Here is a 26,304-nt window from a genome sequence, read left to right on the forward strand (position 1 = left end):
AAGCCTTGCTCCTGTACTTCTTCATATTTGATAATTCACACTGACCAATCTTGGCAGTCATTTTTTCAAAGCATAAACTGAGGGGCCAACATTAAGTACAAGACATGTCTTGCCCCCTAGTCTTGCTGGTGTCAAGATGTAAGTGCACAGCCAGTCAAGGCTGGTCCATTAGGACCAATGGAACACTGCTCCATCGAACTCAGCCTGCCCTCAGTCAGTGCTCACCTGCCTGTCTACTTACTTGCAATCAGCTCAGGATGGGGGTCGGGGGGACAGGGAAGGACAATGACGACTACTTATCAGCTCCCTCCTTCTTAGTCTTAATGTTGTCCTTGTAGAACTCAGCAGGGAAGAGGGTAGGAACAAAAGAACAACTAGTTGGCTCTACCTGTCATTGGCTCTAGCATCACCTACCACTGCTGGTCTCACTACATCCTGCCCTACCAGCTCCAATGAGCGCCAGCCACCACTGCAGTCAGCAGGTCCTTGATCTGTATGGAAAAGCAGGAGTTCAGATAGCACACCATCGCTTTGCTGAATCTCCTTCCCTACCTGTCTTATTCTGCTGCACATCAAACCGGGGAGGAGGGTAGTGAGAACTGAGGATGAACAAGTTAACCTTTAAATATGCATTTTAAAGTTGTAGGTACTAAAATTTTTATGGCAAAAACTTGAATTGGATGTTTTATTTACTGCATGGGCATTGGAAAAACCAACTACTTACACACACATGCTTCACCCTTCAGAAATGTTTGCTATCACATTTTAAAACTTATCTCTCCAGCATGAGGGCTAAAAATATATTGTTAAGCTACAACTTGACATTCCCTGAATTTTTACTGTTAATCCTAATTCTTGCCAAGCTTGGAGTGGTAGAAGCACAAGTGGACCCATACAAGGGATACAGCCTCTAATCTCCCCAGCTGCTCAGACCTGTGATGTGGTCTCTTTAGAGGGTGTGGAAGATCAACTTTGGCTTCAGCTCACAGTGCCTCCATGCCACAGCTCAAATAGTTGTAGATGTGGTCGGGTCAGAACTGGCTCAGCGTGGTGGCGACTGGCTACCTGATAGCCTCCCTCCATTGTAGTATAAAGAGCAGAGGTAGCCAAGGGAAAGAAAGGGAGACAGAGAGTGGCTAATAGTCTACATGAAGGAGGTCTGTCCACAGTGGAAGGATGTGGACCACTGGAGCACTATCTGTTGCAGAAGGACCATCTTTCATCCCAGTGTTGAGACTAGCAAACCAACTAGCGGCAAGGACTGCAAATTCCAGGAAAAGGACACCCATTGAGAGTCAGAAACTGAGAAGGGAGAATGTATTGTGGAAGCTTTAAGCACCAAACTGGTTTGCTTTATGTAAAGTCTGTTGAAACTGTTACATAATTAAAAGACAGGTGTCTGCAATGAACTGGGCTTCTTGACTGAGGAAAAACATACATCCTCTATGTTATGTGGTGAAAGATTTGACTGAAGGACTTCTTTTCTATGGAAGGGCAGTATCTCACAAAGGGGTATACCACTTGACCTGCTCTATTTTTTCATAACTGGTCTAGCAGGTTTTCCTGTAATTTAATGTGTTACCTGTATCTGAGGTAACCTAAAGCTTCTTACCAAGCACACAAGCGCTCTTTTCTATAATGCAAGGCACCTGCAAGTGGTATCTTTAAGGCTCTTAGCAAGTGGTTCACCTGCTATCTCCTTGCTGGTGGCAATTGACGGAATTTAGTAAAATCAGTACATTTCTGCTTTGTGTTTATGAATGTGCATGTCCACACACTGCAATAAGATTACAATATTAAAACTATGTCCATTTTTGAAACTGGAATTCTGAAACTTACATCACTATAGGAGAGATATTTGATTCTTTGTTGTCTTCTGATTTCTTACAACTACTTGGCATCAATGTATCCATTTAAAAGGCCAGAAACTATGAACTGTACTGTGTTCATTGCTTATACCAAAATAGTTAGCAGATGCAGGGTTTAAGTAGGCAATTTAAGCAGCATCCTGTCAGCATATTGAGCACTTAAATGGACCCTTTTGAGAAAATACTTTCTGTTTGACATGTATTTTATCTATTAAAAAATGCAGTTATTAGTGAACGGTAAATTATTAAGCAAAAACAATGTAACCATCCTCTCAAACACAAAAACTTACAGCAAACTGCTTGCATCAATGTTAAATTTGTCCAAGGATTCTACTATTACTAGAAGAAACTATTAATTGTCTCACAACATTTAGCCTCTACAGTATTTTTCTCAAGGAATATACAGCAGGTTGTTTTTTTCTAATGCAAAGAACACTATTGGTTACTGAACAATATCTTTAGTTTTCTGGCATTACAGTCAATCTCACGTTATTATAATAATTATATAATTCATTATACTCAGAGTACACATTAAAACATTATGAAGTCACACTGCTGGCAGAGGAGCAAGGTGGGCGAATGTACTATTACAACAACTGGGGTAAGAGGCGCTATCGCCCATAATAACTTGCTGTCCCAGAGCTGTTAAAAACAGGCAGTGCAGGCTTGGGGAATCTCAGTATTTGGAAACTATTATAAGATTCCTTCAAGGCCCCTTTCAATTCTGCAAACTTCCCTCCAAGGACTTGGTTTTTGAAATATTTCCAGCTCTGCTCTGAAGCTTCTCTTTGGCTAAGGCATCAAATCATCAACCCATTTGTAACAGGAGTCCTATTAAAGTCAAAGAGACTGCTATAAAATTGATAGATGGCAAACTGATACTTATAGCTGCAAATCACATACTTCAAAATAGTCTCATTGACTTCAGTGTTACTACTTCTGAGGAAGTGGCTGAAGGGGTGCAACCTACACATAACTCTGCACACAGCAGCCTTTACTCAATAATGTCCTGCCATCAAGAGCATTGTCCTATGCTTTTGCTTATGATGCTATGCCTTGAGCAGCTACAATGTTTCTCTTCCAAATAGAGTAGGCATAAAAATTAGTTTCACACCTCACATAGTGTCTCAACCAGAGGCCCTTGATTTTTATATGAAATACACATACATGAATCCTCATATGTCTTTGCAATACAGGGGCAGGATCCTATTCAAAGAAGTGACTCATACAGGGTATGTTGTGATGGGTGGGGTTTGCTGGAGATGAGAGATGCACAAAAATGACAGGACAGTCTGTTTCTGGATTGCACACTACACTGCAAACCTGCACAGATTTATCTGGGGAAAAGTCCCACTGAATTTAGTAGGGCTTGTTTCTTATAGAAACATGCTGTAAGTGCTACAGAAAATATTTTTATTTTTAAAGATTTTTATCCCACCCTTCTTCCCAAAGGAGCCCAGGTTAACAGAAGAGATGGTGATGTACTACACATGGGCTAGAGAGTGAGTCTCACTGAAATTTTAGGACTTACCTTTGAGAAAAGAGTAGGCTCAAACAATAATTTAGCCAATCCTATGCAGGTCTACTCAGAAGTAAATATTATGCAATGGAATTTACGCCTAGGTAAATATTACAAGCTTGCAGCCTAAGGCCTGTAAACACACTACAGTGTAAGCCCCATTGACCATAGTATAGTGGGACTTCTTTCTGAGTAAACTTGCATCCGCTTGCACAGTGATTCTCTACACTTTGTTCAAAATATTAGAATGTTTGAATGATCACGTCTACATCAATGAATCTTCCTAAATGCAAGCAGTAGTTTGCCAAACTTTGTGAAAGTGTAGTTTAAGCCTAAAAATTTGATAATCCTAAAAGCAACCTGAATAGCAATCCTTGTGAAAAACAGAATTCTGTGGGCTCAATGAAAGATTTAAAAACAATGTTGGTGGTAACACACAGGGGAAGTACCGATTTACAAGTTTTGTCCCGATATCTACAGGTCTATAAGGTGTGGCATACAAATTTAATAAATAATATAGAAGTTAAACAAGGCCCACAGCTCCAGCCTGTATAAAAATAAGCAGTGAGATTTGAAAATAGAAATGATTCTAATTAAAACCAGAGAAAGAAAAGAGGCTTTGGCCATAGAGCTAAATTATTATAGCTGTTGCAGGTGAGGTGATTTCCCAAATGTTTGCCGTCACCTGACTTTATAGCAACAGTTGAAACAGTATGGTGTGGTGGGATATATTATGATGACAGGAGATTGTGTATATATACAGGGCCGGATTTAGGTTTGATGAGGCCCTAAGCTAATGCGGCCCTTTATAAGTTCAGCTGTCCTTTGTCAACAACAAATTGTCACTTTTTTGTGTTGAATATATGCTATATGGCAATTTATGGACCTAATATGTATCTAAAGCCATTTGCCACTGTTGCTGTATGTGTATATGTTTTATTTTATTTGTTTTTTTATCTTATATTTTGGAAATGTACATCCAGTGTTTTTCCCCTTTAAATTTTTTTTGGGCCCCCAAGAGAGTGGGGCCCTAAGCTATAGCTTGTTTAGCTTGTACGCAAATCCTGCGCACGCACACACACACACACACACACACAGTGTAGACTGGTTAAAGTGTGGCTTAAATGGCATTGCCCACCGTAGTGGGTGACGTTCCTTTGGAGGAAGGTGTGTACAAATGATGCCCAGGCGCACTTTGCCCAGGCTGGCCCTTCCCCACCTCTCGCGAACGAGTTTGAAGCCCCTTCGTTCCCGGTGTGGCTCCAGAGGGGGGGAGAGGGGGGAACCAAACGACCCGAAAGCCAGCTGCAACTGGCTGGTCACACATACCACGGTGTTTTTCATCATGGCTTTGACGGTGAATCCATCGCTGACCTGCTTCTTGCTTCTTCTGGCATGCCTCAGCGGCTCCTGCAGTTGTGGGGGTCTCTCTTTCTGGAGACTGGGACCCTCTTTCTCCGCCACCATCACCTCAGGCGGCTGCTTGGGAAATTAAAGAACTTGAGGACGGAAATTCACAAAAACAAAAAACCCGATAACAACCTTTTTTTTAAAAAAAAAGCACTCCTCCCCTTCCTAAATTCCGTCCCCCTGCATCAGCTCTTCCTCAGCCCCCGCGCAGGCTTCTGTGCAGATTCGGGATGAAGGAAGGGGGAGGGGGGAAAAGATTGGCCTGTTTCTAACACCAACTCGCTTCTAGGGACTCCGTTGCTAGGCGACGCGTCAACAACGAGCATGTGCAGCTCGAGAACGCTGCCCGTGTTGGGAGCCTCGGCACCACCGCGAAGCTGGGCTCGATACGCACGCGCGGTAGCAGCAGCTGAAGTCCTTCGCCTTCTTGCCTTGCCCTCAGTTGAAGCGAGGTTTTTCTTGCCTCTGGCTGACAACCTACGAGTGACTCGAACCCGGAAGGACCTGAAAGGCGTGCAAAGATCTGCCGGGAGCCGAAGCGGGGCCCGGCACCGCTCCTGCGGGACTGGGGCAGCTTAAAGAGGACAAAGTATCCGGCGAGAACAGAGCATGCTCGATCATTCATATTGAGGTCGCTGCGCCCTCCTCACCTGCTGTTGAACGCCCCAACGTTTATGCCAGTTGAAGAAGATAGTGAAAATTAGGTTGTCCTATTATAATGAGAGATCGTGTCTGCTCTTGGTCCCGGAGAGGGAAGGTTAATAGGATTGTGCTCTGGGAAGCGCCGTAGAAAGGAAAAAAAATACAGGCAGATACCACCTCTCATGGAAATAGAACCACACAGAGCTGTAGAGTTGGGAGCACAGCTGCCAACGTTTTCCCTTTTTTAAGGGAAATTTCCTTATTCCGAATAGGATTCCTCGCAAGAAAAGGGGAAAGTTGACAGCTATGGTTGGGAGGGAACCGACGGTCATCTAGTCTAACCCCCTGAAGGAAGGTGAGGACAGGTGACCTCACCTAGGCCTGAAGTCACCCCCCACCAAAGGAGGACAGGTGACCTCACCTAGGCCTGAAGTCACCCCCCACCAAAGCAGGCTCAAAGCTTCTCAAAGCTTTTCAAAATCATTTTCTCAGCAGCTAAGCATCAGAAACATTCCGCTCTGCTGTAACAAAGGTAGAGAACCGTCCATTATTTCTCAGGCCTTTCTCATGCCTTTTGGCCTTGCTAAAGAACCACATTGCAACTTGCTTTCTGTCCAGGAACCATGCCAGAACAAGAGATTGAAACATATTTGAACACTCTGAAACCCCTTTCCTGGGAAGGGCGCCAAGAGTCCAATAGTCCCAAGACAGCTTTCTGTTCATGCTCAGAGGAACTCATGGGGCAGGACTCTGGAAGGAGGAGCAGTGGCGTAGCGTGGGAGGTGCAGGGGGGGCCGGCCACACCGGGCGCAACATTTGGGGGTTAGGGTTAGGGGGCGCAAATCCACAGGTTAGGGGGCGCAAATCCACGGGTTAGGGGGCGCAAATTACTTGCCCCGGGTGCTGACAACCTATGCTACGCCACTGAGGAGGAGAAAGGAGGAGGGAACTGGAAAGGGGTATATATGCTTGTACACATGACTGTGAACTTCGTGCATGCTTTTTGTGACTTATCACACTTGCTCCTTCTACCAGTTCATGGATGGTAGAAATAAAAAGCCTTTTCTCCGAAACTATTCCTTGAGTGTCTCTTGACTCCCACTTCCCTTTCCCAGGCGCAATATTTTTCCCACCCGAGGGCAAAGCCTCATAAGGATACACCCCTACAATACAGGAATCTCAACTTGCGATCCCCGATCCACTTTGAAACTAGAGTGCCCCCCCCCTTAGCTTTGCAAATGTGCTAGAAGTTTATTGCAATGTGCTAGCAGTTTTATTGCTGCATCACTAGGAGGGTGCCTCTCCATCATCCCCACCCCGCCTCCACTATTACCTCTTGTGAATTATTTTTCTTTTCCTTTATTTCCAAAACATTGTTTCATATAGAATTGCTGATAATACAGACAGTGCAGAAATCTTGTGCATGCTCCGCTGATATAAACAGGACTTCTTTCCAAGGATCTTAACTGATCACTCTACTCTCCTGCAAAAGCAACTGCATAGGCGGGAACTAATGGGACAGAATATATACTGTATTATCTATTGCTGACTTCTGTCTGTCTCGGGAGACAAGTGCACCTTTAGGGGTGAAGTCAACAGAAGATTGTTGGAGAGTTAGTGTCTGCTGTTGCTGTAGAGACTGATATGGGAGAGACATGTTTTGTTGCAACTGAAAAGTTGAAGGCTTCCAGTTGTGCTGATACAGATGCATCACAGCATTTCTTCTCTTCACTCCTCCCATATATCATTCCTCCTCTGATCACTGCTGCGGATAAACCACTCGACTGTCTATCGCCCGGCACTGTGATTGTCTGCAAGCATGGTGGGGTTGATGTTGCCAGCATTCATGTCTCATTTGCAGACATCTTTGTAAGAGTTGATTCACCAATGAGCCTGGTGCCTGAAGAGCATGTCGTTGGCGATCCTGCCATCTTCCATTCTGTGGAATATGTGTGTGTACACCCCCCCCCCCTACACATTATGCCTGTTTTACTGCTGTTGTTTGACTGGCATATTGTATTAGATTTTAGTACAATGATGTTAATTTTTTTATAAAGTTCCTATAATTTTTGGTGACTTGTGCTCTGAACACACTTGATAAAACTAAACATCATTTCATTTGGTAACTTGGGGGCAATATTACTCAGAAGTGTCATTTAATTTCATAGGTCTTTTTCCCGGAGAAATGGGGTTGATTGCAGCCTTAGGTTATGTACATTTATTTAGTTATTTATTTACATTTTTATACTGTATTGCCTTTCATCCAAGGATGAAATGGTGGTTTGAATATAAAAACAATACATACCATTCTAACAAACAAAAACAATACCATCCCATACAGTTTAAAAGGCCAAAGGCTACCTGGGAGTGAGCATCATGGAATTCATTGACTCTTACTTCTCGGTAGATATGTAGCAGGTTTATGCTGCATTTGCCATAGGACTAACCAAGGCATATCTTTGCAGTTTTTGTGTTTTTAACTGATTTTAATTATCCAATATGTAAATCTCCTTGAGACTGTGGTTTAGAAGGTGGATAATAAATCAACAATAGTAATAAATACATACGTCTGTTCAGAATTCAACGGAGCTTACTTCCAGGTATAGGATTGCAGCTTAAATATCCTGGGAAGTGTTTTAAACTCACACTTCCTTATTGTTACTTTTCCAACACTTCAGTTGACACTTGATTCACCTTTGACACATTTCTTGAGAGTGGTGGAACCCAGCGGGACTTACACCTGCGTAAAAATTGCTATATGAATGTGCTGCACCTGCTCCAAATACGCATCCTCTCTCTCCACCTCATAAAGCTAGTGAAAGCGTGGTAAGCAAAGGCAAAAAGGTCATAGGATATGCCTGTGGAACGAAGCAGTAGAGGAATGCGGTGCTCAGCGCGCCCACTCGCCTCACAAAGGTTGAGGGCAAATTATCCCACCCGCCCTTTAGATCACTGAGGTCCTGAATGCCTGCAGCGGGACTCAGGCGTCGCTTTTATTCCTGTCTCCTGGTATTGAACACAACAAGGCGGCGGCGGGAGGGCAGATACCTATATTTGTTTGTGCTGTGTATTATTGCTGTAGCGACGTCCTGTTATGTGCTATTTATAGACATTTCTAGATATTAGCAGGGCGAAGCCGGGGAAGTGAGCAAGCAAGGAGACTACGTTTCCCAGAGTGCACTGCCGCAAGAAGCGCCTCACCTCGCCTGCGCAGTATTCGGGTTGCAGCTCCGGCGGCCTGCAGGGAGCGTTCTATCCTGAAGGTTGACATTGCTGTGAATGTGGACAGGGCAGGCTATGTGAGCGCCCCCCCCCCTCCTCCGCTGGCTATGATAGGTGAGTGGGACCCGGATGCAACGTCCCCCTTTGATCCCCTCCCGGCACAACGGGGAAATGGCGGGCGGGTGAAGGGTGTTCGTGGTTTTTCAGAAACAGTGCAGTTTTGCTGAATATCCTAATCCCTATGTATGTACACAGAAATACACCCACGTGACACCGCAGCCTGTGAGCTCCAGTTTATATAATTTCTATCTAGCTCGTACACTGCCAAAATACGAGCTGAACATTTTACTTTCTCCATTGTACATACATATATATTCCCCCCTTTTTTGCATTCCACCCCACAACAAATAAAAACGAACGTATCTTTCATTATAGTCAACCAAGCTTTTAGGTACTTAACAGGCTTCCGATCCAAACAGCAATGCTGTTCATATCACAAATGCCTTGGTTAGTGATTGGGGGTGGCAGGGGGGAGGGGGGGAGAGAGACACCTTTCTCCTAAAAAGAGCAGCCTACTCTTGTGTAACACCAAAAGCTCACTGCCTCCTCCATCTGGATGCTACTTTGCACACTCAGGCCTCCCCAGTGTGAAAGCCAAAACACCAGGTTAGGTTAAGCACCCCTTAGGGAGAAAAAGTTTTCACTGTGACACTTATTTTTGAAAGCAGCAGCAGCCAAATTAGCAGCTGTTGCTGGTGAGGAGTGGTAATCAGCCAGTAAATAGTTATTTCTTTCTCCTGGACCTTTTAATTTTTATTTTACCTTATTTCTTCCTCCTGTTACCCTGTAGCAGAAAATGGGCACTGCCGTCCTGTCCTGCTGCCCTGCTGCTGTGGTTCTTGAGCTCAGGCAAGCTAGAGAAAGTGTTGTCTGCTTCTCTACCTTCGTTTTCCAGCTCATCCCCTCTAGGCATAGGCAGAAGAAAGCCAGAGCCTCTACCCATTCACTTGTAACCTTGGTGGTACAACATAAGTTAAGGAGCAGCCACCTCATCCTCTCACTCACCTGTGGCTTGGGGCCACTCAGTCCTTGCCATCATACTGTCAAGAGAAAGGTGATTAATAAGGAGGCAGAGGTAACTGCTCTTCAAAGAGCAGCCACTGCCTGCTTTTGCTGCCTCTGGATGGCTCCTAGTCTTTACTCTAGAAAGGGGATGCCCAGGAGCAGGCAGTCTTCCAGAGGGGTCTGGCATGTGATCAATCACCTGTGGTGTGCAAAGCAAGTGTATGAAATGGTCAGGCCACACCCATTGCTGCCATGCAATCCCTGGATGGATGGCTGGGGTGAATGTGGCCCTAGATCCAATAAATGAATAAACAGTTTCATAGAGAGAGCCTCAGGTGAGATTGCCAACCCTTTCTCAGAGAGAAAGGGAAAAAGCAGAGAGTAGGCAGAAGCAGGTGTCCATTCTTTCTCTCTAGGCAACACTATGGGTGTAATCCTTCCCACTGTGTTGCCCTCAGAAGATGAACAAGAGAGAGGAGACAGTAGAAGCACAGTAGAGACACACCCTCCCTCTTTTAAAGTGAGAGAGTTCAAAAGAGAAGGTGCTGGACTGGAGGTTACAGAAGTTTGGTACTGTACCTTTCCCTTTCCAGCTTCTCCCCAATCTTTGTTGCAGTGCTTAAATAAGATCATTCATGTTGGTGGAGGTCATTGGGCAAACCTAAACAAAACAACTCTTCTGAAACATCTGTTTTGATGAATTAAGATTTCCCATTAAGCAAAGGGGACTCTTTTTTTATTTAATATTATTTATTTAGAGCATTTGCACCCCACTCTTCAGCCCCAAAATAGTGGCTTATATACAATCAAATTAAGACAAACCCCTATCCGTAGGCTTACAATCTTAACAAAACACAACGCACAAGGGACAAGGAACAGGGAAGGAAAAACAAAAGCAAAAGCAGGCAGCAGTTTCTAAACAGTTTTTTAACTGGCACATAAACATAGTGTTCTCCACATCCTTCGTTGGTAAGAAGTCCATTAGCAATGTTGGACTGGAGGGTTTAGTTTGTTTTGGATGAGATAGCACTAAGACACAATTTATTTACAAATATACACAATGGAAGCAAATAGGCTTTAGAAACAGCTAGCCGAGCTATTGGTTCCTAAGGAACCATTGTTTTACCATTGGGACTGCCCACAGCACAATTAAGCTACCTCTAGTGAAATGTATTCACACTGCTTCTTTCCAGCTTACAACTTCAAAATCAGGCTCAGACCATTTTTTCTTCTCTTCCTCTTAGCTTCCCAACTCTGATGTGTATTGCATTTCAGAAGCTGGAGAGAGAGCCCCAGTTATCAGAAATATTCCTCTGCTTTTTGTCACACCCCTGTCCACTTGGGCCTGCTCATATTAATCAAAACAGCTGGACTCACAATCGAAGTTTCTGCCAACATGTGATCTGTCACAAATCATTCCTGCTATGATTCATAGCTATTGGGCCTGAGTTGCCAATTTCACTAAACGTTTTCTAGCTTGCAAGACCATGGAAGAAAAGGAAGCAAGGCTTAAACAAATTTTCCACCATCCAACAGAGTTGCAGCACAATCCAGTACATGATTACTTGGAAATTAACCCCAATCGTGTTGAGTGAGGTTTATTACTGGAAAAGCGTGCATGGGGTTGCAGCCTTAGGCATGGCTAAACCAACGGAAAAAACCAGACTTAAACACAATATAGTCTGCGGTTATATTGTGGCCCAGACCACACCAGTGATGTAACCATATTGTACTGGAAAGAAGGAGATTATTCCCATAAGCCTCTTATTTTATTTATCCCAAGGATCTATATGCACCTCAACATAGTAATTTTTACAGGTTCCACTTCAGTTATTTGGGACTTTATATAATTAGTAATTTATACCGAAATAAGCAGATACATATTTATGTTTTTTTCAGCTATATTTTTAAAAAATGCTTTTTGATACATTTTAATTGATCAGTATATTTTGCGATACATTTTGTGGTTGGTTGATTCATGGATTTAGGTGTTCACAAGTGGACTGGAATGTCTGTCAAATGTTCAGAAAAAGCTGTGATGGTTGCGTAGTGATACTCGTTTACTTCTGAATGATGTGTTTTTTTATATCCCCAAGAGATTGTGCATCCTTGGTCTGAATATCTGAAAAGCTTTTAAAAGTTAAGTTTGGTGGTTTAGTCTGTGTGGATTTTTTCCCCTTTTCTTTTTTCTTTTCAGTCACTGAAAATACTAAGTGAAGTATTTGTAATAGCTCCCTTCATTTTAGTTCTTGCTACTGTCTTGCATTCCAGAGGGAATTTGTGGAAAGTCTGGCTTTCAGTAAAAAGCTGTGTGTGTGTGTGTGTTTCTGTTCTTCAGTAAATAATGTGGAATACTGAGGAAAATTCTATACTCCTTGATAAAGCATACATTTGTTGAAATATTGTGTGCCCGTCTGCTGCATCTTGTTTTGCTGACAGTTATTGTTATCCAGGGTAGAAGCACTACTTCCTTTCTGGACAGCAGTGGAGAAATACTACCTGCAAAGAATATTTTATCAGGCCTCTAACTCTATCAGTAGCTGTTATGTGCGGGGCGGATTGATCTAAATAGTCAATTTAAATCAAATTTCCAAGGTTCTAATGCATATATTTCCTGAACAATCATGCATACTAATTGGTTGCTATGAAAATTAAGTGGCACATGTTCACAACTGAATATAGCTTTTATACTACCCAGGAGAATAATCAAAACCTCTCTTCATGGATACTGCTTGCCTTTTGCACTACAGAAAGTAGACTATACACGCTTAAGGACACTAAGGAATATCAGTTATTTGAAGACTGAACCCTGCAATCTTATACACACATACCCGAGAGCAAGTCTCCCTGGGTATCAAGAGACCTAGATGTTTACTCAGAAGAATAGGATTACACGGTAAGTGCCCAGAACTTTGCAGACACAAACGCTGGTAGGAAAACATTATCCCATGATATGGAAACTCTACCAAATTAAACTCAAATGAGCGCACAGTAGACAAAACTATGACTAATAAAAGCAATACATATAGTTTTGCTGAATTGATTCTGTTGTGAACCATAAACACAGGCTAGCTGATAATGTATCATGTTAAAACTCCACTTGCGCAGCTGATAAAATTAATCAAGTTAAACTACATATGCAATGTAGCAGGGTGGTTGATACCAGTTTAGATAACACACATGCTTTGTTTCTGGCTTAAATATGGGTAAGCAACAACAAAAAGCATCACCACTGTCAAAAACAATACCATATCATGAAAACTGTGGTGTGTAAACCATGACACTGAGAAGAGCCTCTTTAACTGGTGTATTTTAAGGGACAAAAAACCATAAACATCACCAGTGTCTTGTGATGAAAATCATGTGCCCTGGGTTGGGGCCCTTTTAACCTATTCAGTAATCCAGCCCTGGTAAAAATGGCCACAATTTCTGTCATCATCAGAAGGTGCATCACAAAGTATATATATTATTGACCGTTCTGTGACCTTTCCATAGACCACCTGAATGGATCTCACAGACCACAGTTTGAGAACTACTTAGTTCTCCTAGAAGACTAACATTGAAGCACAGACATGCCCCACGTGATAAACCTCTGCCTTACACATTTTTTGTGTGTGGGGAGTCCTTTGATGATTAAATGCAAAGCATTTTGAGTGCAGTTGCATGGAAGAAAGTGATTCAGCTTAATTGATCTGTTGCTTGCATTCTGAAAATGCTGTGGCAAGTACAGTGGGCACTAAACAGCAGAATCTCATGTGCTACCTTTCGGTCAGAAGGAGAGAAAGGCTGAGGCGGTTGAATCAGTCTTGTTCATCCGAAACAGATGCAGCGCACTACCAAGACTGACTTTTGCAGGGCATTAAGTGTTCCAAACCAGCAAGCAGTGCTATTTTTCTATAAAAAAAGGTTCCAGAACTCATCACGAATGCCTCTCTTGTTCTCTTTTAACGGCAATGGTGTCCACCTGAGAGGTGCCGAAACTAAATTCCTGTGAGTTCCAGCTGAAAAAAAGCCCTGCCAGTAAGGAACATAATGCATGTGTGCAGCCTCAGCTTTGGGACTGTGCGCACCAAATCTAGTGAAGTGTCTCATGCATGGACACCTTATTTTCTGTGTTTGTATAAGAGGAAAAGTTACGAGTTTGGAAGCAAGCTACAGGCTTGCATGGGCCCTCTCCCAACCTCTCCATCTCCCTCTGTAGGGTAGAGAGAGATGACCTGGGAGACCAGGATTTGAATCCCCAGTCAGCCATGAAGCTCTCTGGGTGACCTTGGAGCAGTCAGTGCCTCTCAGCCTAACCTACCTCACAGGGTTGTTGTGAGGATTTAATGGGAAGGGGAGAACCACATACACCACCTTGACTTCTGTGGAGGAAAAGATGGTATATAAATGCAATAAATAACTAAAAGTATGGTTTCCCCTTGTTCTTTCTGTGCTGCCCATAACCATGGTTCAGACGTACATGGACACTGGCCTCTCTTCAGGATTCCTTCTGACTGCAGAAGCTGGTTAAGATATTTGGGGACTTTGTGTTTATATCCTACATGCTGCTCCTGATCATCAGCTTGATGTTTGTACTGCCCGGCTGGGTTCCTTTTTCAGTCTTAATTTTCTAATAAACTGAAATAATTTTGGGCACACATAAGGTTTGCGTTTCTTGTCTTTGCTGATCTGGTATCCTCTGTGGAATACATTCAGTAGAAACATCTGTTCGAGACTTCAGAATAATTACAATATCACTAAAAGCTTCGTAACCAGATTACTGAAACTTAATGTTAAAAATCTGATTTTCATTGATCTAATCCTTTCAGGTTGTTTCTTTCTTTCTTTTTTCTCCCCTCAATGAAAAAAGAAATGACAGCAGGACAAAACTGATTAGTATTTACATAATGTGAATTTTAGTAGGCTTTCTTTTTTCTGCTTCTTTCTTTTTTGCCTGTTCAAGTATACTTCTTTATCAAGCTCTCTTAAGGCCTTTTCACCTATGTTGACCCTCTTCAGTTATGCGCTATTAATTCATCCTTTTACCATTGTGTCATACTGATAATCAGCATTTAATGTTAGAATCTTCTGGGGAGGTTTTGCCTTGTACTCCACCACTTTTTAAGGTGAGACTGGCATATATGCATTTGCGGTGTTGCCTTGGTTTTGGAACTCTGCGCAGTGCCTTTCCTTTTGTCATCCCCCCCCCCCCCGTCTGATCCCCAGAGTGGGTTTTTTTTAAGCGATGTTGCTGGTTTCACTAAGTTGTTGTTTGTTTGTTTGTTTTTTGAAGCAGCACAGTAAGTCCCACAGTGGTCAGTGGGGTTTTTCTCCAATTACACAAACATAGGATTGCAGAATGGTGCTGAGGTTGAGATCTGGTGCCTTGCCCTTGCCTGAGGCTAACTAGTGAGTTGGTGACTAACTAGAGATTTGCACTGCTTTCAACTTGCTGCTCATGCTCTTAAACTAGCTCTCAACTTCATCCTCTCCTTGCTGTTGCTTCTGGAATTTTTGATATGCTTTTGTAACTAAAGACTTGTGACATGAACATCAGATCATTGTAAGCATTGGGTTGGCCGTAGCTTTTGCTGGGCAATTTTGTTGATATTGCAATCTAAATTTTAAGTGCTGCTAAGCCAGTGAATATTTGAAGTTCCCCATTAAACCAGATTTGGTGGTACTAAAACAGAAAACTAAAAAGTGCTACCTGGCTTTGCATTGATGCAAAACACTTGTATATATCTAAGTGTTTAACTGTAACAACTGATGTTGTTTGTGTTAACCTAGCATTAAAGAACAGAACTGTTTGGTCATTATGAAATATTTACTCTGGATGTTTGATTATCAGATGAGCAGAATTCCAAATATGTGCTATTATTTATATTTAGAATTCCGCTCTTCTACACAGGCACAAAATGTAGTCAAAAGGTCCAAGTTTCCCTCTGTGTAGACATAATCCCAGTCTCTCTCTCTCTCTTTATATTAAATCATGACATATCAGTTTTCCTGAACCAAAAATGGCTTAGAATAAAAAAAGAAAGAGAAATCCAGACCCAGTACTTAAAACACATAGAATATAAAAATACAATAATAATTCCATTTGAACCACAACACACACAAATCCACAGTTGGCAACTGAAAACTATATCGCACGGTTATCATATCCAGCTCCCCAGGGTTAGATGAAATAGATGAGTTTTGTAACTCCTCCAGAATGCCATCAAGGACAAACAATATTTGATCACACTCTGAGGTCATTCAGGATCCTCAGAGTGATTGTAAAAACTCTTCCCTTAGCTGTTGATGATTTCATGTAGTGAGGTAATATGGAACAGAGTTGATTTGATGAGTGCAACTGGTGTGAGGGGTTTGTAAAGTGAAAGACAGGCCATAAAGCATGTTGTCTCAAGACCGTGGAGCTTTAAAGGTTAACAGTAGCACCTTGAATGGGGCACAGATGTGAGATAAGTTTGTCACAGAACGGGTTGTATACATTCTTGTCTCTCTGTGTTCTTCAGAAGATGAGCTGCTGCTAGGAATGAAATTTTCTGAAAATCCTGATTTGGAGCTTATTCACATGACTATTTTTTTACTGTCCTTCTCCTTGATGTTGACTATTTTTTACCAGAATCTCTAAAAAGATGAACAATTATTGCATGATTATATCCATCTACACACGTGTGGGCTGAGCCCACATGAGGGCATTTGTTTGTTCATGCGTTCACACATGAGCACTCTCAATTTTATGTCTTTGCAATCGTATCCCAGTGTTTCTCATCTATACTAGAGGGCAGTGCTTGATGGGATATCTTTCGGCTGTGTGTTGTTCCCTCCCCTTGAGCAATTAATATTCCCCACCAACCTTAAGTTAGGGAAAGTACACAAAGGTCATTGTAAAACAGATAATTTTATTTTGATTTTATGACCTATGTCTGTATCTAATAGGATCCCTGAAGATTACTGTACAGTGGTACCTCGGGTTAAGAACTTAATTCATTCTGGATGTCATTCTTAACCTGAAACTGTTCTTAACCTGAGGTACCACTTTAGCTAATGGGGCCTCCCACCACCGCACAATTTCTGTTATCATCCTGAGGTAAAGTTCTTAACCTGAGGTACTATTTCTGGGTTAGCAAAGTCTGCAACCTGAAGCGTCTGTAACCCGAGGTACCACTGTATACATTTTTATACTTGCTCAGTGTTTGTTTGTTCTCACAGTCCCTGTTGTTATTTGATCTTTTACTTGGTTTTGTCAATTATTATTATGCAATTGATTTTGTGTGTAGTATTTCTCAAACACATGACAAACATGCATGTACATTTCAGCAGACATGTAAGTTTTGTGTCATTTCAAAAAAATAAATTTTAGTTTTGTTTTTATTTTGCATTAAACATTGGAGGGCAGCATAACTTTTAAGTGCTTTAGGGCAGGCATAGGCAAACTCAGCCCTCCAGATGTTTTGGGACTACAATTCCCATCATCTCTGAACACTGGTTCTGTTAGCTAGGGATGATGGGAGTTCTGGTCCCAAAACATCTGGAGGGCTGGGTTTGCCTATGCCTGATTTAGGGCCTCTAATAGTCTTGATTTGTCCCTGTGTGAAAACCTGTGGACCTCCTTATGTAGATTCAGGTCCCAAGCAAAATGCAGGAGCTGCATTTATTTCAGCTAGAGTTTACAATGCTGGCAGCAAGCACTTCAAATGTTTGTTTTCCATTAGAATATTTCTGTTTCGGCAAAATTGTTTTTATTTGGCTCTTCTATCTCTCTTTTGCTACCCCCTCCCCCCCTGTTTTAATCTCCTGAAATAGCAGATTAAGCTAAAAACTTTTCCCCAGTACTTCTAACAGTTTTCTCCAGAATTATCTTGTTGGAAGAAAATATTCCATCTGCTTCATTCCTTAACATAGCAAACCTCCTAAGTGAGCCTTGTGATAGAGACTGGCTGAATTCCACACAATGTGGTTGTTGGCCCCAAGCAAGATGAACACAATCTGTTTTCTCTAGTTCTATTAAAGGGAGAGTCGAGCGCCTTCATTTGCCTCTTGATTTTGTGATGCTTATGTTTTATGCCCTCCTTTCTTATAATAGCAGACTCCCTGCTGCTCACTCATGTTTGTATCCATACAGGTAAGCATCACACACAAATTTAAATACCTAGTGCGGCAGTGCTTTAGCATTTAAAGCCAAATTTTCATAGGCCTTTGGCTGCTTGACTTCAATTAAGCACTTGAAGTTTGCAGAGGCGTTTAAGAACTTTGCATTATTCTTTCCAAGAGCATACCTGTTCTGTGAAAGTTTACCTGCGTAAGAGAGGTGCAGATTGTCAACCAAGCATTCTTCTGGTGGATTTTGCCCATATTGTGCACATTGTATTCGAAGGTGTGGTAGAATTTTCTTTTGCCTTCCAAATGCGTCACATTTTTTCTTTCTTTATGCCATAGGTTTTTAATTTTCTGTTTGATAAATCTAATACTAAAAATGCAATAACTGAAATTGAGATAAAGCATCTGTTTCATTGAGTTTAGCATTTGGTTTGTTAAAATCCACCAAGACATTTAGGCATAGGAGCCAACTCCTAGGGCCAAGGAGCCTTGGCCCCCCCAATAAAATATTTAAGGGAGCCAGGCCCCCCCCAAAGTTGATGGGCATTGCCATTCAAATGGTGTCTGTGCACCACATCATATGATTGATTATGAAGGTTAGGGCTCACTTGCCCCCCAATATATTATTCAAGTTGGCACCCCCGTTCTTAGGGGTGCTATCTTAAAGAGACCCCATTCTGCAGAAGTAAAGAATTCCTCACCCTTGACCGACTCTTCTGGAATTTTCACAAGGCACTGTGTTTTATGCAGCTTTGATTTGATTTGTACCTGCCACTGTTTCAAGATGGCTGCTGTATCTGTCGGGGAATGCTGCTGGGAAAGCAAAAACATATGTACCTTGGTTCTCAAACTTAATCCATTCTGGAAGTCCGTTCCAAAACCAAGGCGCACATTCCCATAGAAAGTAATGCAAAATGGATTAATCCGTTCCAGACTTTTAAAAACAAGCCCTAAAACAGCCATTTAACATGAATTTTAGTATCTAACGAGACCGTTGATCCATAAAATGAAAGCAGTAAACAGTGTACTGCAGTCACACAATCAATCAATCAATCAGTAGCTGAACTGGGTTCCACACAGTCACAAAAACAAAACGAAAAGAGCCACAAAAGCAAAAACACAAAATAAATAACAAAAACAGACCTCATTGTAACACTCAAAACAGAAGTGTGACACTCAAATCGGTAGCAGAACACTCAAAACGGAGCACATTCGGCTTCCGAAAAAGGTTCGCAAACCGGAACACTTACTCCCGGGTTTGCAGTGTTTGGATTCCAAGTTGTTTGAGTACCAAGGCATTTGAGAACCAAGGTACCACTGTATATGCAAGTAGACCAGTTTAGATGAGTGGGAAAAAAATCGTCCCCAGCCCTTTTGAGGAGTTGGCAAGGTTCACAGTGATACTGTTCTCTTGAACGAAGAAGCACTGCGAAAATAAAAGATGATGTGGGAAGGGGAAAGCTTCATAAATAATATTGGGCAGAGCCGCACGCCTGAATTACCCCTTCTCTCTGCCATCCAGATACCCATGAAAAACTCTTTTCTAGTCAGCTGTTGTCATTTCACCCATTTCTGCTGGGAGGCAAGAGCAAGGGAACCTGGAGTGGATTTTCCTCCTCCAGGTCGACATTCTCCTTCCTTAACTGTACCATCAGTAGGTATACATAGGTATCTTCTATGGCCCTCCCTCAACATATGTCGGTATCATCCTTCACTTCTTTTCTTTTCTTCTCTTCTTGTTGGCTATCGGGGGATCTGTTCCCCTCCCCACTGCGATGCCATATCTCTACATTGCTATTCTTAATAAAAGTGAAGTGCTGCACGGGACTTAGATAGCCATGGTTATTTGCATTGTCAGTCATTGAAATGGTTCTTGACAACCTGTGCCAGCATTTGTCAACATTTATATTAAGGTTGCATTGTTAGATCTTACTTCATTCTGCAAATGCAGTTGTTGTTTTTTTGGAGCTGTTTATTTCATCAGCTCACCTGAACTGGGATAAGAACTGGTTATAAACCAGTGCAATATGAGTTTGTGTGGCATAGATTAGAAAGCTGATTTAACATGGATACAGTTTTTTAAATCTTAAATTTCTGAAAAGGAATATAATGATCAACCTTTGGAAGATAAAGCACATTCTAAACAGAGAGGCTTAATTTACTCTGTCATTTGCACAGATGAAACAGAAGTGGGGAAAGACAAGAGCTAGCAATATTGGCTGTCTTTGTTTCACTTTGAGTGAAACTTACACATATTGCATTGCTATATAGCATTACTGTAAAATTAAGGTACTTTGAGCTTTGTTGCAATTATATCAAGTACCTATGGGTTTGGGGGGGTGTTCTTGGTGGTTTTTGAAGCAGTGGCTTTTTTCATGCAACATCGATTTTCTTAAGCTAAGTGCGCCTATTATAATAAATGTGCTCATTAAATAGCACTGCCTGGTTTCCATCTCCTCCAAAACATGCTGGTTGACGCTTTTACTTGCAAGTAAAACTGCAGAGTGTGTAGGATACTCCTTTTGTTATTATTTTACCTGAATAGCACCTTTCATTTTTTAAGGCAGACATCTGGCCAAATGGGGCTCCCAAGCAGACTACCTGGGAATATTGGGTGTTCTCCCATTAAGAGTAAAACGCACACATGAACTAATGTGCCAGTTTGACATTTTACTTTGTAAATCGAATCAGAGAATTCTCAGCGACTGTGTAATAGGTTGCTGAGCAAAACTAGTAACAAAGTGTGAGGACGACGTAAACCCCTCTGACCTTTCCTTAAAAAAGAATGGGAAAAGCTCCAGTTATTATGGTGAAGAAACACAGGAATGTAGAGCTGTAAGTTCAGCTAATCTAGCCACCTGATGTCAACAATCCTACAATTTCTATGCCATTTTGTAGTCTTTCGAAACATGCACACAAATGAATCTGTACTGTCAAGATTAAAGATGCCAAGTTCTGTATTCTCAAGGGACACTGCCAGAAAGTGGTCTGGAAGGTACAAATGTTGTGCAAACTGACATCCTCACAATAGTCCCCCTCCTACCAACCAGCAGTAGTCATTAGCCATGATGGCTAAATGGAGCCACCATAAGAATCAGTATGTGTCAATATCAGACACCAGGAACAAACAACGGGGGACTATTGTCCTATGAACTTCCCAGAGACATCTGCACATGATTGGGAAAACCAGCCAGATGGGCGGAGTATAAATAATATTTTATTTTATTTTATTTTATTGTTTGTTTGTTTGAACTGGGGACTTGGATTGGAGGGACTTTAGTTTTAGTTACCCAGGCTCCTTCCAATAACTAAACTAAGATTTAAATGTAAATAAGCTGTAAGTGTAATCTGTGTGCTGTTTTTCAAGGGAGTGACGTGTATCTCCATGTCTGGAGATTAATCCTGTGTTGTTACTTGGAACTTCTCAAATGCATTTTAGTTTTATTTTAGTTTTTAAAAATCCACTTGTCCTGGGACTCGAAGCAGGATACAACTGTGAAATAACATTCTTTGTAAAAATAGACAATCCCGTGCAAAATGTTTCAGTCGGGTTTTTGTACATGTTTCACCCTAGAAGAGGAGAGCAGCCCAAATTCACACCCAGAATGTTTTGCGCACTGCCTGGGGGTGACAGGCAGGCATGACAGTTGTCAGCAGGGATTCAACCTTGGATTTTCTCTGCCAGAACTACAACTCTCAGAAACATAAGACTGTCTATAATCAGTGGAGCGAGTCTTTGAAACCGGGCCTGATCACATCTTGCACAGCTAGTGAATGGCAGGAAGACATCTGATAATAGAAGCCATGGCAGTTTGATCCTCAAAGCACCCACTCTCTCAGCCCATTAAAATGAATGCCTGAGCTGTAACGATGGCATCTTGAGAGACAGCGCCGTAATATATTTCTAAGGTGGTCAGAGGAGAACAATACAATAAATAAAAAAGACAATATATGTGTAAAGCGACCTTTTTTGAATGTTGCTGCTGTGGTGCTTTTATTTTAATCTCTGAAGCTTCAGGTAAAGAGTGTCAAGTACAGTTGTACTGAAAACTAGCAACCACTTGAGCATGACAGATTTACAGAACTTAAATGTTTCCACTGTGGCTTTTTGTTGACTGCCCGGTTGCTTGTCTGCTTAGAGAACCACTTGTTCAAACAATAGCAGATGAAAATGCCCATACAGTATTGTAAACCAGAAATCATTATTTTTCATCCTATGGCTTTGCTCCGACAGTTAAAAAGGTTGCCATTTTATTTTTATTTCCATTCAAGTGCCCTGTATTAATGTGTTTCTTATTTTATGCACTTTTTAATCCTTGTTTAACACTTATGAAACCTATGTCCAAATGACCTCTTCAGATTATGCACCCTACTTGTGGGCCGAGAGACTGAGGAAAACCTTTCATTGAACTTCTCCAAGGCAATGTGAGCTCATCCGTTGGATTCTCTGGGGTGGGGCTCACTGTTAGCTGTGAGAATAGCACAACTATCCGTAACCGTTTTCTTGTGTTGCTTCTGGTGCAAGCGGCAGGAACAGCCGTGTTGGCAGCCTATCCACAATTTTGCACTTGCCACGCTGCCTAGTGTAGTCCTGAGGGCAGTGTGTGCGCGTATGTGTGTGTGTGTGTGTGTTAGGGGGCTGGAAGTGGCAGCTACCATAAAAAATGGTGGTGAACTTGTAGAGAAAATCCTGAGGACGGGGCTTCTTTTTCTAAGGGGGCAGGGAGGGTGAGTAAAACAAAAATTACCAGATTTTTTTTTCTTCAGAAAAATGTCTTCTGAAAAATTTCAGCTGAGCTCGAATAAATACTTTAACGGGCTCTGATAATAGGCTGCACTTGGGAAATGACATTGATTTTAGATGCTTTTTTTTATTCCCATAAGCTGAACAGCTATAAAGTATTTTCAATTCCTTCTCATTCCTTTATATAGATTATACTGCCTTGCATTGCAGATGGCAGATGTGGACAAGATCAGCTAGTATTGACAGTTGTCAGCGTTTGACTTGAAAGCACTGGAGATGGGCTTTGTACCAAAACAGTCAGATCGAATCCCAATCAAGGCCGCTGGTGTTAGCATGGCTTTTGTTGTTGCTGCTGTAAATATGATACCAGATAGGAACGGGTTGTACTAAATCCCATTGTAGGGATGTCCCTTTCTTCTTTCCGTGGGTCACATTTTTATTTTAATCAGCTTAGCTGCATTTCTTTTCTGTGGAATACAGTGGTACCTCGTGTTACAGATGCTTCAGGTTACAGACGCTTCAGGTTACAGACTCCGCTAACCCAGAAATAGTACCTCGGGTTAAGAACTTTGCTTCAGGATGAGAACAGAAATTGCGAAGTGGCAGCACGGCGGCAATGGGAGGCCCCATTAGCTAAAGTGGTACCTCAGGTTAAGAACAGTTTCAGGGTAAGAACGGACCTCCAGATCGAATTAAGTTCTTAACCCGAGGTACCACTGTAATTGTTTGTGAAATTAGTGGCTTGTCACTGCACTACTGCTGCAGAGGAGCAGTTTCAGTTTATTTCCAAGGTGGATGCAAAGGCAACTAAAAAAATCGGAGTATTCTGGATATTGTTGGTGAAATCTTGAGCATGTTTACCCATGAATAAATCTTACTGAACACAGTGGGATTTACTTATGAGTAAGCATATGAGTCATGTATCCCTTTCATTATTTGTATTATTTATAAAGCCAAAATGGTCACCCCCAATAATAATAATAATTTATTATTTATACCCCGCCCATCTGGCTGGGTTTCCCCAGCCAATATGTCACCCCTGGTTTGGTGGTAGCAAATTGGAGGAGGCCATATTGCTGCCTGGTTTTAGGGGCTGCAGTTTGACGCCCTCCACACACACACTTTTTAAAACAACTTTTATGCCACTTTTCAAAACAAGGGTTCCTTCCCCCCCAACCCCCCCCCCCACAATCAATAGCATATAAAGAAATACAAAAGGAATATAATAAAATAATGGCATCATCTGAATACAATCACTAAAACAGTATAGAAGCTGGAAATTTTAAAAAAAGATTTTGGTGGTGGGAGATTTGCCATGGTGTGCCTCTCTTTTTCAAACACAGACACGCAACTCCCCCCCCCCCCAAAGCTTCTAAGAAAAGAAATACCCAGACACTGCCATAGTAAGCCCCCAGTCACCCAAATATGTATATTACTTTGCATTGCTCATGTTGTAGAGGCTACTTTAGCCCTTTGGGGGCTTTGCTTCAGATGCTCCCCCTTGAAACGAGGAGGCTGCTCTCTGCATGATTGCTTTGGAACAAGCCCAATTGAACTTGCAGGGAGGTGCTGCTTAATCAGCATGTGTGGGATTCGGCTCTTAAAGGGTTTAGAAATGGGGTGTAAGCACTATAGAACTATTTCTCCTTAGATTGGTATTGGGACATGAACATAAGGAGAATTGTTTCAGTCATTGCACAATATGCTGCTTCTCCAGTGAATATTAATACTGTTAACATGTCATTCAAAATATGTGGAACATCCATGTCGGTAAAATCATATGATCGTTGTTACAGACAGAATTAGCTTTATCTTTGCTGTATGGGCAGTCAGAAGAGCTGAATTCCTAATCCAATTAGTTTGGCATGTTTGTCATATGCTGAGTAACATTTGCTTTAGGAGTAAATAGAATTTGGTATCTGAATACTGACAGAATCCATTAGAAGTGCATGAAAGACCCAATTTTTGACATTTCAACTTGAGATTGGTAAAACTGTATAGTCTGTTCAGTAAACTCCAATGAAAATCCTTGATATTAAATATTTTATATGGCTGTTTCTTTGTATATATTTTTAAAATTTTCTTTGTATATATTTTTAAAATTTTATATATGGCCTATACTTTTAATGCCTAATAACGGTTTGGCGAAGAAGAGTCTGTTCAGTTTGTTTACGACTGGTGCAGTGTTCAGGCACTACCAAAACATTCCCAAAGCCCCCTCTTCCCATAACTTCCCCAGCTCCCTTTCACCCTGTAGGTGAGTTGACCGTCCGAACAGAAAAGGTGGACTGTGCCATTGGCTGCCTGTTAGTTACCATCTACTGTGAGTGACCAAGCCATGCCAAAGCTAAAAGAGAAACTTTTGAGCAATAGACTGGCAACTGATCCTCTTAAATCTTGTCATTGGTGCAAGTGGGTTTCAAACTTTCTTTTGTGGAGCCCCAGAGTTCCTCAGTGAAAAAGAAAAGAGGATGTCGTTGACGAGCAGGAGAATGTTGTGCTGAGGGATGGTGAGACACAACAGGCATGGCTTGCGCATTGTAGAACATCTCCTGGATCATCTTCAGTGTGCAGGGTTTCTTGGCGGAGAAGTCAGTGTGGAGAGGGTTACTTGACAGTTTGGAAAATTACTCGTATGAATGCTGTTTTCCTTTCTTTCCTTACAAAGTTTTTTCTTCAGTACAAATAGTACACAGTGAGAGAGATGTTCCTGTCGTGAACCAAGGAAGTTGCCATTAAAAATTAATAACTAGCCTGGTTTCATGTGGCCTTGTAGTCTCCTGAAGGAGTGAAAATGGTACACTCTGTAAAAACCATCCTGTTCGTCAGGTCTTGACAAATCGGAAGCATTAAACAAACCAACAAACCCCCAAACACTCCATGCACAACAGCTGCTTGTTAACAAGGGAAGAAAGGTGACTTGGATGCATCAATACTTGAATGTCTCCAAAGGACTGGCAAATCATGTATCAGAAATAGTAGAGATGAGTATCTTTGAGCCTGAAAGTGTTATGCCAATAGCGAACTCCCCTATTAAGCTTCACTACTCTATTTTTTTAAAACTGAAAAACAAAACCCCATGCCATTGTGTTGATATTTATAGTAACTGGTACAAGAGGAGAACAACCTGTAACTGTTAGTCTGTCAGCAATCATCCCAGCAATTGGGCATTTATGTTCAAGTGTTGATAGAAACACTACAGCGTAAAGTATGGCCTATGACAATCTGGAAGGGATATTGATCATCCTTTGTGTTTACCACAAGAGTGCTTAAGATGAAATAGTTACTAGAAGACAAAATTAAAGTACATGCTTACCGTTACTTTTTATATATCAATGCCATTGCACACTTTTTACTTTAAGAATTGCAGAGTAAATTTACATTTTTCCTCTTCCTTAGCATCCCGTTTCCCCTTTTGTGCATTCTTTTAAGTAGCAATCCTGAGGGCAGAGACTGCTGTTATCATTGATTAGTAAGCCATTCTAAGAACCCTTTGGGCCAAATAGAAAGGAAGTGTTTTGGGGTTTTTAAGACATTAGAGGCCATAAAGCACTTAAAATATTTTAGTGCCCCCTTATATATCTAATTCAAAATATAAACAATTATGACCCGGAAAATAAAATTTTATTTCTGGAAGTGAATCAAAACCTACAGTAAGATGGAAAATAATGTTTATTTTTGTATACATCCACTTTATATTTGAAAGTTTTTCTTACTTCTTCTAATTGTAAAGTCTTTGATCA

At 41.6% G+C, this 26,304-nt stretch overlaps 2 protein-coding genes across 6 annotated transcripts in view; one reads left to right on the plus strand and one right to left on the minus strand.

Annotated features, from left to right (window-relative positions):
• Positions 1–5,109, minus strand: part of PACRG (parkin coregulated) — a 213,907-nt gene extending 208,798 nt beyond the window's left edge. The window contains exon 1 of one of the 2 annotated variants that reach the window (XM_083434294.1): positions 4,717–5,109. In XM_083434294.1, the coding sequence (XP_083290420.1) occupies positions 4,717–4,854 (138 nt within the window). In that variant the 5' untranslated portion in view covers positions 4,855–5,109. The remainder of the gene's footprint in view (positions 1–4,716) is intronic. The other variant, XM_083434295.1, reaches the window with a different exon arrangement.
• Positions 5,110–8,520: 3,411 nt separating this feature from the next.
• Positions 8,521–26,304, plus strand: part of PRKN (parkin RBR E3 ubiquitin protein ligase) — a 582,309-nt gene continuing 564,525 nt past the window's right edge. The window contains exon 1 of one of the 4 annotated variants that reach the window (XM_083434186.1): positions 8,521–8,775. In XM_083434186.1, coding sequence (XP_083290312.1) covers positions 8,769–8,775 — 7 coding nt within the window. In that variant the 5' untranslated portion in view covers positions 8,521–8,768. The remainder of the gene's footprint in view (positions 8,776–26,304) is intronic. The other 3 variants (XM_083434187.1, XM_083434185.1, XM_083434188.1) reach the window with 3 other exon arrangements.

This window comes from Podarcis tiliguerta (genome assembly GCF_965153285.1).
Source record: "Podarcis tiliguerta genome assembly, chromosome: 3".
NCBI classification, from domain to species: domain Eukaryota; kingdom Metazoa; phylum Chordata; class Lepidosauria; order Squamata; family Lacertidae; genus Podarcis; species Podarcis tiliguerta.